The sequence below is a fragment of the Myiozetetes cayanensis genome, unplaced genomic scaffold (assembly GCF_022539395.1).
Source record: "Myiozetetes cayanensis isolate MyiCay16 unplaced genomic scaffold, myiCay2020 scf2-11, whole genome shotgun sequence".
Classification (NCBI taxonomy): Eukaryota; Metazoa; Chordata; class Aves; order Passeriformes; family Tyrannidae; genus Myiozetetes; species Myiozetetes cayanensis.
In genome coordinates this window covers 39,177,800-39,190,608 of record NW_026087411.1, presented here as the reverse complement: position 1 = coordinate 39,190,608, position 12,809 = coordinate 39,177,800, and the positions used below count along the sequence as shown (strand labels likewise).

Genomic DNA, 12,809 nt, shown 5'->3' with positions numbered 1-12,809 from the left:
CAAAGACCTCTTTGCATATATATACTGCTTAATCACATTTTAAAAAACTTTAATAATTAAATAGGTCAACCAAAAATTTCCCTCAAATTACAACTGAAATACAGCATTAATATGCTTATAGGCACAGAGGCAAGAGACAACCCCACCACCACTCTTTGAGGGAAAGATGGATCGATTTTAGTCGTGGGGTGGATTGCAGTGGTGCATTATCCCCGTCCTCCTCAATGTCCCTCTACACTCTGCAGTCTCAGGAACTCTCATTAGCCCTCAGCCTTTGTGTAGTGAGTTGGGCAGTGAAATGTCTCTTGGCATGGCCAAGGTGAGCGTGGCACCAGGTGTACCAGAAATGACTGTCGCCTGACCAAGGTGGGGAACAAGAGCGAATCACTGATCCCCTGACAGCCTTGGAACGTTCTTTACCTGAACCACAGCCTGAGTGGAACGATACCATTGTTGTTGAATTTTTGAAAGTTCAAGCAACTACTGACCCAGATGGTATTCAGGATGGGAATTTATGAATGACTAAAGTCAAACATCTTGTGACCCTATAAACAGCAGTCCTGAGTAAGGCTCTTTGACTCTCCTGGACTGCAGCAGCCTGCCACCAGCATCTCCCTGAGTGGGACGCCTCTCAGAGCTCACAAACTCTCAAATTTGCCAAGTTCAGAGGACCATCAACGAAAGCTGATGATGGGGCCTGGGCCAAACTTTCCACTCCCCAAGGCTCAACCCTCGCCCATTAAGAAATGCAAAGATATTCAACAGGTATACCTTTATACATTTGTGTACATACACCTCTATACATTCCTACACATATATCCATATAAGTATCTTCGTGTCAGCGTGCACACATATGTGAATTGGGTTAGATACCCTCTAGCAAGCAAAGCATTAATGTTGCCACATCAGATCTACAATTTAGTCATTGTTGTAATTACAGTAAATCCTGTTGAAGCACTCTGTAAATGTTAAATTAGTCAATGATTAAGTGCTGTTAAATCATTTAAATATAAACCATTGATCAAGTTGGAGAGCAGGAGAGGACTTAGCTGTACCTCAGCTCCATCAGGAGTCTAGAAAGCAAGGAGCCCCACTCTGAACCTTGTGACTCAACCAGAGGGTCTCCCTTACCCTTTTGAGTCTCCAGTCTCTGTGTAAATCATTCTATGTCAATTCTGTTTTCCTTTGGATGTTTCATCCACATAGTAAGTAACAATGCAAACCTCGCCACTGAAATTTGTTAAGTTGCACTTTTACAAATTTGTGTTACACCTACTTTTGCTAATACCTTTAACAGTGATTCTTTAAGTGACCTAAACCACTCTTCACAACACCAACTGAGAAACTTCTGGATTTTCTTTAGAAACGTTTGTTAGTCAAAAACACATTTATGCAGAAAAGGTCATCATGATATTCCACACTGCCACTTCCAACTCCAAACTAATGGTCTGAAGTTACAGAACTGCACCAGACTATTCAAACACACTTCAGGCTAGAAGTACAACAACTAGAACTCCCGTTCTTTTATAATTCAAGTGCAGCCACTGATCATTTGATACATGCAAGAGCCAGAATACAGACACAGAGACACCCATACAACTCTGCGGCCTTCAGACAGTGCAAATGCACTGACCTCACTTCTTTCACATTTGAGTTATTAATTGCCACTAGAAATCAGCAAACTTTTTCTCACAGCTGTGTACAGCCTGCACAGCAAGCAGGCACCAGTTGCAGAGTGGGGCTTCATTAGTGAACAGGTTACTGGGTCACTAAACAGAGTTCTAAGCAGATCTCAAGTAAAAAGACACCATCACATGTCACATAAACGATTTCTTAATGTTGTCAAAGAGCACCTGTGGGTAGCCGACAAAAGTTTCTGTTCCAACAGACGACAGTTTCCTCCAGGCATGAAGACTGCCTGCCTGAAAAGTACAACCCATTTTATGAGGAGCTCAACGTAAGCCCTCAGGGGTCTGATTTCACTTGTGTTGGATCACACCCGGTCCTATGAATAGCTCTGTGCCGCACAGGGGTTTTAAAGACCGCTGAGGCAAACACAGCGCGGTGCAAAGAGCTATTCCTAGGACCGGGAATGAAGCGACAAAAGGGAAATCGGTGGGAATTTCTACCCCACGTGCCTCTGTAGGAGCGGGAGGGCACCCCTGGCGCAGGAGGCGTTCGGGAGCGGGGGGTGCTGCCCCGCAGAGAGCGGCACCGCACCCTCGGCAGCCCCGCACCGCCACCGCGCCCGGCACCTCCGCTCCGGGCGGCGGGACCAGCGCTGCTCCCGCCGCCGCCCCACGGTACGAGCCGCTCCCTCCCGATGAGCCCCCGCAGGCACTCCGGGCGCTGCTCCCGGAGGGATGCCCCGGCCACGGCATCCCTCCCCTCGCCCCGCCAGCCCCGCCGCCCCGACCTCTCCTCGCCAGGCTCCTGGGGAATGTGGGGGAGCTCTGCCCGCCCGGGGTGCCCGGGCGTCCCCCGCCGCCCGCTCCTCTCCTACCTGCCGGGTGGCTCCCGCGGCAGCTCAGCAGCAGCCAGAGGTGCAGCGCGACCCCGACCGCACAGGGGCACAGCAGCACCAGCCAGTTTCGCATTGGCCGCCGCCTCCGTAGCCGCCGGCCCCTTCCCCTCCGCGCCGGCCTCTCCCAGCGGCGCCGGGGCGACGGCCCGGCTCGGCCGCCCGCGGCTCCTCCCCGCTCGGCCGGGCCGGGCTCGGCTGCCCCGCGGCCGCCGGGAGCTGCAGTCCCGCCCCGGCCCGGGCGGGCGGCGGCGGCGCGGGCGGCGGCGGTGGCCGCCTACAGCCCCCACAATGCCGCGGGGCGCCGGGGAAGCGCGGCCGCACCGCGCGGCTCACATGGCGGGGGAGCGCGGGGGCCGCGGAGCGGCGGCGGGGGCGGCGGCACCGCCTCACCCTCACGGGGGCAGCGGGGTGAGCCCGGAACCGTCCGGCTGTCCTGGGGCGCCCGCCGGGCGAGCCCTTCCCGCTTAAACGCTATTCGATAATCCACTGAATGCCCCTTCGAGGAAATCGTTGTGTCAGAAACAAAATAAGCTTTCCAGAACAATCTGTCGTTAATCCAATAAAGAGAGGAGAGAGTGCTTCGCCTTGGTAAAGACCTGCTGTGGCTCTTGTGAACTGTTTCTGAAGTATTTTATTCCAGAAAGGAACATGTTCTTTGACTGAAATTCCAGGGAAGATTTTAGACAAAGTGTCCTTAACTGCGACTGGATCACGGCCAAGAATTCTTGCTCTTGCAGAAGTACGTTGTCGTATGTTAATAATCCGAGCTCAGCTTCAAATTTTACCTACAGCCACCACTCTGAGGAGTTGGGTACCTACGGACTGACCCACAGAGAGCACCGTCTGCAGAACACTGTTCTGGCTAGGAAGGTTTAAATACAATCAGATGAAAGAGAGCATAATATACTAGCACCTTGAGACATTACTTGTTTCTGGTTTCCCTGCACACAGGTAACAGGGTGAGATGTTTCCTTGGACTGCCCCAGGGTAAAACCTACCCGAAGAAGTGATGTGGTTAAATAAGCAAAGGCTTCTCAGAATCACAGAATGGGTCAGGTTAGAAGGGACCACAGTGGGTCATCTGGTCCCACCTCTCCGCTCAAGCAAGGTTGTTCTAGAGCACATGACAGAGGATTGTATCTTGAATATCTGATTGTGTCTTGAAATAGTGAGGGAGACTCTACAATCTCCCTGGGCAGCCTGTTCAAATGCTTGGTCACTCACAGGGTAAAGAAGTTCAGAAAGAAAAGATGTTCAGGTGGAACTTCCTGTGCATCAGTTTCTGCCCATTGCCTCTTGTTAACAAATCAACTAGAAGTTTATGTGTAATAGCCCTAAGGCCTAAATGAACAACTGCTAATGCTAGTCTATCAGAAACAGTTTAATTTAGTAACAGAATCTGATATGAAGTATAATTGAAAGAAAGGATTTTTTACCCAGAGAAGACTAAATTTTAGTTTTAAAAAAATCCCCAAGCCATGAAAAGTATTTGGAAAATGCTTACAGTCCTTTCAAACTGCTTAGTTAAGATTAATTTTTCATCAGATGGAGTGAGATACTAGAAGGTAAAACAATTACTTTAACTTTTATATTTGGGTTTAAACAGCAGAAGGAAAATGTTGTGGAAATACATCAACTTTAGTTTGCTGCATACTTAAAACATTTAATAAGCAATTGAGTAGTTGACAGCAAATAATAGTACTAGGGAAAGCATTTACACAAAAAAAAATGCTATTATTAATCACTATTTACATTTGACTTGCCTTTCAGCAGGTTCAGCTGCAGAAATAAAACCTGGTCTAACTACTAATATTTATCTGTATTTGCCTACGGTCCTTGTAGCCAGTATGTTAGGTCCTCTCCCTAGGCCAGGTGATCTGATGGGGATTGATCTTATAAACACATCTAGCAGTGATTACTTCTTTGCAGACAAAACAGAGGACCCAATTTCTTGACATCTTACTTTCCATATGGTATTACCTACCATGCACAAGGATAAAGGACTGGATAACATACGAAACAGGAGAAACCTGTGTCTCCACATTACAGAAACAGGATATCCTGGTCAAGGGCATGATACATATGCATTTCTGTTAGTCATGTAGGAAATTGTTACAAATACAGTTTAGTTGCAGAGGACTGGTCTTTCCTATTCCATTTTTCTATTACACTCTCTATGAGATTTTTAAAGCCAAAGATTTTACCTAGGCCTCCCAACTTCATCATCTGTATTACAATGAAAGTGTGCACTTGTATATAAATCATAAGATGATTAGACCAACCATTAACCCAATTTTCAGAAGTTCCCATGAGTATAGCAGTTTCAGTTTGCATTCTTGAGGGCTTTTATGAGGACTGGTATTTTGGAGAAGCAAGCTGATATCAGAGTATCTAAAAATGATTTAAAGGCACCAAGTTTTAGGCACAACTTTTTGAAAAGTGCCTATATAAAAATTAGATTTTTCCAGAGATTTAAGAATCATGAATATATATACTATGAAAAGGCAAACTGATCTCTGATAGAACTTCTAGATAATCATGAATTATTTTTCTAAAAGACAAAGCATTTTGATTTGGATTATAACAATTCTAGGTATCATTTACTCAAAAATAAAGCATTTGCATGATGCTCTTTCTGAGCAGATTTACAGTACAGACTCAGGCACACACTGGCACACAAAGTATAGTACAGGCACAACACGTTGGGCACAAGAGCTGAAGACAGAAGAGAGAAATTTTAGTCCCCAGGCTGCTTGCAAACTTAAGATGCTTCTGTTAAATTTGCATAGTGCCTCTGGATAAGTATCTCCTGTCTGACATAGAGAGGACATGATGGATACCAGAGCTGTACTCATGTACCACAGCTAGCCACTGCATAGCATTCAGATTTTTTTAATGTTTGTTTGCCTAATTATTGCCCCAGGTGGGCGACTGGGATATTTATAGGACAGTAGCAGATGAGAAGAGCAAGAATCAGGGTGGAGCTGCATATGTTTTAGCAGAGCTTGTCCCCAGGGAGTCATGTGTTTTATTGATCTCTCTGTGCTTCATCTGAAAGCAGAGGAAGGTCTGGTGAGAGATTCCAGTTTAGGGATTTGGAAGACCTTCTCCCCACCTTGAAGAAACACTGACATATTACATTTCACAAAATCTTTGTGCCTTCAGTTTTTCAAAGAAAAAAATATTAAAAGAGGTTAGAGATCAGGGTATGAAGGATTTTTATTAGTTTAAAGGGATGTAAATTTGCCTCCCGATAATGTGTTTTATTCTTTTTCCAGTATTCATAACCTAAACAGATTCACTGTCCGTACTGAGGATTTGTCAATCCTTTCCTTACCTTTCTTAGGATCTTTAGAAGAAATACATTTTCCTTATTTTCCCAAACAGAGGAAATGTCTCACTGTCTCCCTTTTTGGCTCTCTGATCCAATGAAGTGCAGATGCAGAGGAGCTCCCAGACTCCCTTGGGAGTGCCTGGTGTTAGTCCATCCTAGGTGCAGAATCTGACATTTCACTTGGTAAATTTCATCCCATTAATCACTGCCCAATGCTCCAATCTAGCTAGTTCCCTCTGCAAAGCCTCCTGACCCTCAACAGACTCAACAGCACCTCCTGGTTTGGTGTCTTTGGCAAGCTTGCTAATGGTGCATTCAGCTCCTGCATCCAGATCGTTGATAAATATATGGAACAAAACTGGCCCTAGAACTGAGCCCTGAGGAACTCCACTGGTGACAGGCCACCAGCCAGATGTAGCCCCTTTCACTACAGCTCTTTGACCTCTGCCTGCCTTTGTTCACCCAGTGCAGCATGAACCTGCTCTTCCCACAGTTGGACAACTTGTCCAGATGGGTGCTGTGAGGGACAGTATCAAAAGCCTCACTAAAATCCAGAAGAACATCCACCTCCTTCCCTTTGTCCACTAGGCAGTGACCCTATCATAAAAGGATATCAAATTAGTTAACCAGGATTTTCCTTCTGAGAACCCAAGTTGACTGTGCCTCATGACTGCATTATTCTTTAATTGCCTTTCAGTAGGATATACTATAATCTTCTCCTTAATTTTTCCAGTTAATTCTTTCCAAATTAACTTCCAGTTAAGGAAGTTTTGTCTAAAATTATGTGTCAATTATTTTGCTGATCCTTTTTATCAAATAAAGTTTTTGCATCTTCTTGTCTGTTTAGAGGAGTAGCTTTAAGTTTTGCTGAATTGTGTCAGCAAAACAGTGTTGTAATTGGCTTTTCTTCCCTCATGTTTTCTGTGCAAAAGCTTTAACAGTTTTGGCACACGGCTTTGATTTGTGGCAGAAGCCACAGTTTCAACTGAATTCTCTGAAGTCCAACAATATTCTGTAGGGTCTTCCTTTCACTGGCATTGCAAGAATCTAGCAACCAGAACAGCTCTGACATCTTATTCAGACAAAGATAACCCAACTTCCCTCAGCTCACTTTCCTTTAAGAAAGGTAGAGCTTCAGGTTTTACATCCTCTGACAAAGGGGTCACTTGAGCATCCTAGTGGATGACCAAGCCACCATCCCTTATTCTAGAGAGGGATTAATTAGAATAACCTTGTCACCCTCTGGAAAGAAGGTGTTGTTCAGTTGGATCTTTTTTTCTTTTTATATAAGACCCAGCCTAACCTGTGTTAAGAGTTGGTAACAACCACACAAAATTGGCTTGCAAGACATCACAGTTATGCAAACATACCAATGCAGCAATAATAATTTTTACAGTCTTAGTTGACTCCTTGTCATCTTCATGACAATCAGAAATAGGAATGGACTCTAGACTACCTGTATGGCAGTAGCTAAATCTTGACAAGCACAGCTCAGAGAGCAGATGCAAACATCTTGCAGCGACGTGGAACACCAAATATCCAGTAATCAGTCAGCAGCCAGCTGGTGGGGTTAGCTACTTCATGTGCAGCTAGAATGCACTTTTTTTTAACAAGTGGCACAAAGACTTAAGGATGCACATACAGAAGAGAATTAGGTTTACAGAAAGTCCTGCTGAGACCTACAACAGCCAACATGCTCTTTAATCACATGCCTGCTAAAGAGAAAAGCAGATTGGCCACATATTGTTTATCATTTCATTATTATCTACTACTGGATAGATAATATGCAGGCTATATTTCACTTAAAATAATTTACATGACAGTGCTCTTTTCCCCTCATGGTGCTTACCTTGCTCTAGGACAGATGTGCTCTGCTGGAGAATGCACCAGGTGGCTGCTTCACTTGCTGCAGAAGATGCAAGCTGAATGAGGTGGGACTATGAAATAGGGTTACAAGGCTAAGGGTCATCGCTGCTTGAGAGAACAAGAAAATCATTAAACTAAACATTTCACATACTGCTTTTTTTCCCCCATAGTTTCTCTGTGTTTGACTTGTAAAAGTCATTCCACTTTGTAGAGTTGAGGACTTATAGCTGAAGACTGAACAAATGGGAACATTGTTTGAGATGCTGAAAGAGCTAACTACTCTGCAGTGGCAGTTACTCACAATCTCACCCCTTCTGTTTAGTTTCTGCCTCAGCTTCCCGCTCTAAGATGAGAATAGTTCCACCCTCATATTCCTCAAGGATACTGTGGAGATACTTCATGAAGAAATCTGTGATGAGCACCACAGAGAAGCTCATCAGGGAACACTTCTACAGTAGAAGCAGAATTTGTGAGTAAATCAGGCCCAGGGCTACACAATGAATAATGACACCAAAATAGTACCAAGTAACTGCTCATTAACTGAGCATGGCCTATACTGTGCCTTGCAGCAATTCCTGCAATGGCAATTGGGAATAGTAGTACATACAAATAAGGGAGGCAAACAGGAGATGCATAAACAAATTTAACTCTGACATTTCTGAAATGAGTGCTTAAATTGGCTTCACTAATGATATTTTCATGTATTTTTTTTCATTTATCTAGATTCTGTTTAAATATCCTCAAATGTATTCACATCGTTGATGCAAGTATTTGTTTAGCTGGTATGGGCAGAACTGTAAAGAAATATAATCACTTTTATAGCCTTCTAATTTCTTACGAATAGATATTTCACAGTTGCTCTCTATAGTCATTTTCCAGAGTCTGAAGCAAACTCCTAGAACAAAAAAAGCATGTGAAGTTTGAGAAAGAAGAGAAGACCTCAGAGAGGCTGTTAGCTATAGCATTCTTTGTATTCTTGAAGTTTCTGTTGAGGTATTTTGTCACAAGAATCTTAGCATCTGAAATTTTGTCACTTGATCTTTTAAGGGTATGATTAACATGTTCATATCAGCACTGCAGATATATATATTGGAAATCTGTGTATTGTGTTCTGACAAGTAGGATAAAAGCTGGTGTGCTCTCTGGGGGGAAACTTCTCAGACAAGAATCCTTGGTAGTGAACAGAAAGTTAAGGATAAAAAGTCACTTGCCAGAGACAGCTGTTATACTGTAAAGATCTTTAAAGTCACTGCTACTTGAAAGGTTTTTCAAAAGTCACAATGGTTCTTTTCTATAAAGTTTGGCTCATTCCTTCCTTTCACTGAAAAAAATTGTGCATCTCTTTCGAGTATGCCATAGGGAGAATGAAGGGCTCAAGGACGCCACCTAAAGCTCAAAGGCACAACAGGGTATGGTACAGTGAGAAGCTACACAACAAATAAATTTTGTGGAATCGGAGGTCTATTGAAACACATCCTTATGCCATGCCTAGTGTATAGTCCATAAAATGCCATTCTAAGCACAAGCAGTAGCCTAAGCTCTGTTCTGGCTCTATTACTGTGCTGTGGCATATGAGGAAGTCTTTGGCCTGACTATGGTAAATGGAAAAAAACCCAATCCTGAAATACAAAACCCAACAGCCAGGAGAGCAGTTTGAGTGTGAAGAACAGTGCAGCAGAGAGGAAGGCAAACAGGAGAGATCATTAGCAGCTCACTGGGCTGGGGGCTCACCCAGGCCTAGAGCCAAGCCTTACTGCCATTTGCAGCCGCCTCACCTGCTCAAGGGAGCGAAGGGCACAACTGGTGTCAGAGACAGTGAGGAACAGGCCCCTGAGTTAGTTACCTGTGAAACTGGAAAATTAAATTCAGGAAGGGAACACACAGCAACTCCAACTGATACCCTCAAAGATTTCCACAACTTCTGAAGGGGTTTTTAGTGAGACACCTGAACAATTTAACCAAAAAAACTTATTTGACTTTTGTGTTGTCTTAAACCGAGCACTCTGGAACTGAAGCATGCAGTTGAAGTGCACTCCAGCACTGCCTCAGCTGCAGGTGACACTTTGCACAATGCAGCCCACAAAACCAGAACTCCTGGCTCTCTGTTTGTAAAAGTACGCATATTAATTTAAAATCCCCCTTTTGGTCTTTACTAGTTAGCATTGGTATTTTTTTTCTGTCTCAGTCGGCTGTTCATCCCTTTATCAGTAGGTGGCAGTAATAGACGAGCCTGTGCAATTTCTACTTGTAATAGGAATTGGGCAAAGAAAAGACCCTATTTTAGGGTAAGGCTGCTCATTTTGTTTGTTCACAAGCGTGAGTGGTGTAAATGTACTTGACAAACTCAGACGTACATCTTCCTTTGACAGACAGAAAAGTTGTTCCCATACCAGTTCTGGTATTTATGGCTGTACCTAATTTAATAGTGCTATAAAGCTGAATTCAATTAGATGCAAATGTACAATACTTATTCCAAATAGTCTCCCTAAAGATTAAATATGGAGATGCCTATAAAATATTACATAGCACTTACTCTCATAATTTTCCCTACTATTTTTCACACATTTTTTCACACATTAATATTTAAGTCAGTCTAATGACTTTAAGTAATAGTTTTCAGTACAAGAAACATGTATTTCTTAGGAACCACTCCTCCCCCAAGTTTTCTTTAGTCTTCTTGAAGAAACAAATCCAGATTCTGATGCAGTCCCAAGGAGAGCCACAACTGTGGCATTTTCTAGGACAGTCATGTATACAGATTTTTATCCCTATATAATGAAGAGATAGGAAAAACACTATGTATCAGGTCCTCCAAAATACATATTTTGTTTCTCCTTTGATATCAGAAATCCAACTGGATAAATGACTGTCATAATGAAGTTCCAGGCTTTAATATTCACCTTTACAGACTGTTGTTCTTCAAGTGTTCTTTCCTTCTGCTGGAGCTGATCTTATTGTAAGTCACTGCAAAAATGCTTCGTTATGATGTCCTTAGGAATCAGCTGGCAACAACTCCTGTGTTTACCCTGTGTCACTGACAGCAGAGCTCATATTTATTTTAACCTGTGCTGTAATGTAGAATAGCTTAAATGCCCCTCCCTATTTTTCCCCTCCTTTGACTGTAATTTCTTAGAAGCTAGCTTAAAAATCTTGCCTATCAGTACCAGCCAAGCACCCTGCTCCTAACTTAATACACTGTGTAGGAAGCAAAGAAGGAGAATTTAGTACATAATAGAGAGGTAGAAAAATGGTTTTTTAGTATTGAAATGGTAACTTCTTAAATTCAAGGTAAACCAAGGAGGTTAATCTGAGGAATGCAAAACAGCCAGCACCACACATGCTGCTGAGATGTTACAATTTACCACAAATCCACCATTAGGAAATCTCGTTTCATCAAAGCAGCAAGCACTGGGATATAAAAAAGGATTGCTAATAACACATCAAAAACTCTTTGAATTCAGCTTCTGTTCTGAAATTCTCATTTCGGTGAGATGACAGTCACAACTCACACAGTTAACAGGGAGCATGTGTTACCTTCTGGTCCTGAAAGAGACATCAACAAGCCTAATGGCATATTAAATGAAACGAGAGAGAAGTACAGCGTTAGGGTGGTAGCAGGCCTGGTCTTGTTTTCATTGAAGGTAGTAGGAATCAAATCAGACCATCTGATGAAAATAGAAACTCATTGCTTCAGCCTGCAGAAAACCTTACTGTTAGACAAATGTACATTTTGGAAAGCTTTTTTTATATATTATGCTATACTTAATGATATAATACATATTTATTATTTAGCAGAAGGTACAAAAACATTCCGATGTTTTTGTGTAGAGGTGAGGCAAGATGTTTCAGCATGAAACTCAAGTATCAGTAGCAGATTATCTAAACCACCTCAAAGGTCAAAGCAGCACAAAATATAATAATCACAAAGACATTTCCTGGTTTGGAGGGATTGAAGGAAAAGATATTCTTTTAAATGTTGATTCATGGATCAAGCTGGCACTAAAATAATAATAAAAAAACCAAACAACAAACAAGACAAAGCCATTCTCTTTCAGAGTCAGTATTTTGATGGTGTTCTTGAATAAAGTAATATATTCGTATGTGATCCAAAGCTGTTACAATAATATTTGAACTGCTGATCTTCCAAGTGTGCCTCGCCCTCTTCCCCTTCAAATTAGTGATTTGCCGGTAATATGTATTCATTCAAGGAACTGCTAAATAGGGCCCAATTTTACTAGAGAAAGCTGTCCTGTTTTCCACTAAGGAATAATGCTTCTACATATTAACCTCTTCAAACACATTATAGATATCTGCTAAAATAAATATGCGATTTATGGTACTTCATGTAGGATTTTTTAAATTAAAAGCATGAAATCATCTTAATAGATACAATTTTTTTACCTACTGAAAGTTATGAAGAAAAGATACCACAAACAAGTCCAACACACTCACAACTATTTGAAGAAAAATTTTGGAGAAAAAAGGGAGTTCATAAGAATGACATTCTCCTCTTCTGAATAATAATTCCGGATTTTTGTAAATGCAGCTCTTGTAACTAGTGATGCTCAAAACCGCTGTGAAATGTTTCAGTCTCAGGACATCAGACACTAACCCTAATTGGAAACAGAAAGCAAGCTGTTTGCAATACTGTAGTAAGCTGTGGCAATTTTGTTATTTTAGATGGGAATGTAAATGATGAGCCACAAATGCGAGTTGCTACAAAGCCTTTGAGAATAAAGGCGCATGCCCTATATTCCCCTCCCATGCTGTTCCAGTTAAAGCCATACATGCGGAAGGACAAATGAAAATGTTGCCATGGTGATCAGAGCAGTTACCAGATCATGTACGCTGTAGGAAGGATTCCCTTAAGAACATCATTAAGCATTTTGTTGCTCCCTTTTAACAAATATTTTCAGAAAGGCAATTTTATTTCACTGTCAATAAAACAGCTACTCAGTTAGCTAAAGCCTATTTCTCTACCCCCAAAATAAAAACACACCATGAATTAAGAAATATTCCTGTTAAAAGTTGGGAATGGGAATCTTCAGCTGAAAACTTTGAAATAGGAACCAAGGATCAACCTAC

General features: G+C 42.3%; 1 protein-coding gene across 1 annotated transcript in view; it reads right to left on the bottom strand.

The window, feature by feature from the left end:
* Positions 1-2,683, bottom strand: part of B3GALNT2 (beta-1,3-N-acetylgalactosaminyltransferase 2) — a 31,522-nt gene extending 28,839 nt beyond the window's left edge. The window contains exon 1 of the mRNA XM_050316627.1: positions 2,504-2,683. Coding sequence (XP_050172584.1) covers positions 2,504-2,597 — 94 coding nt within the window. The 5' untranslated portion in view covers positions 2,598-2,683. The remainder of the gene's footprint in view (positions 1-2,503) is intronic.
* Between the last annotated feature and the right edge of the window lie 10,126 nt (positions 2,684-12,809).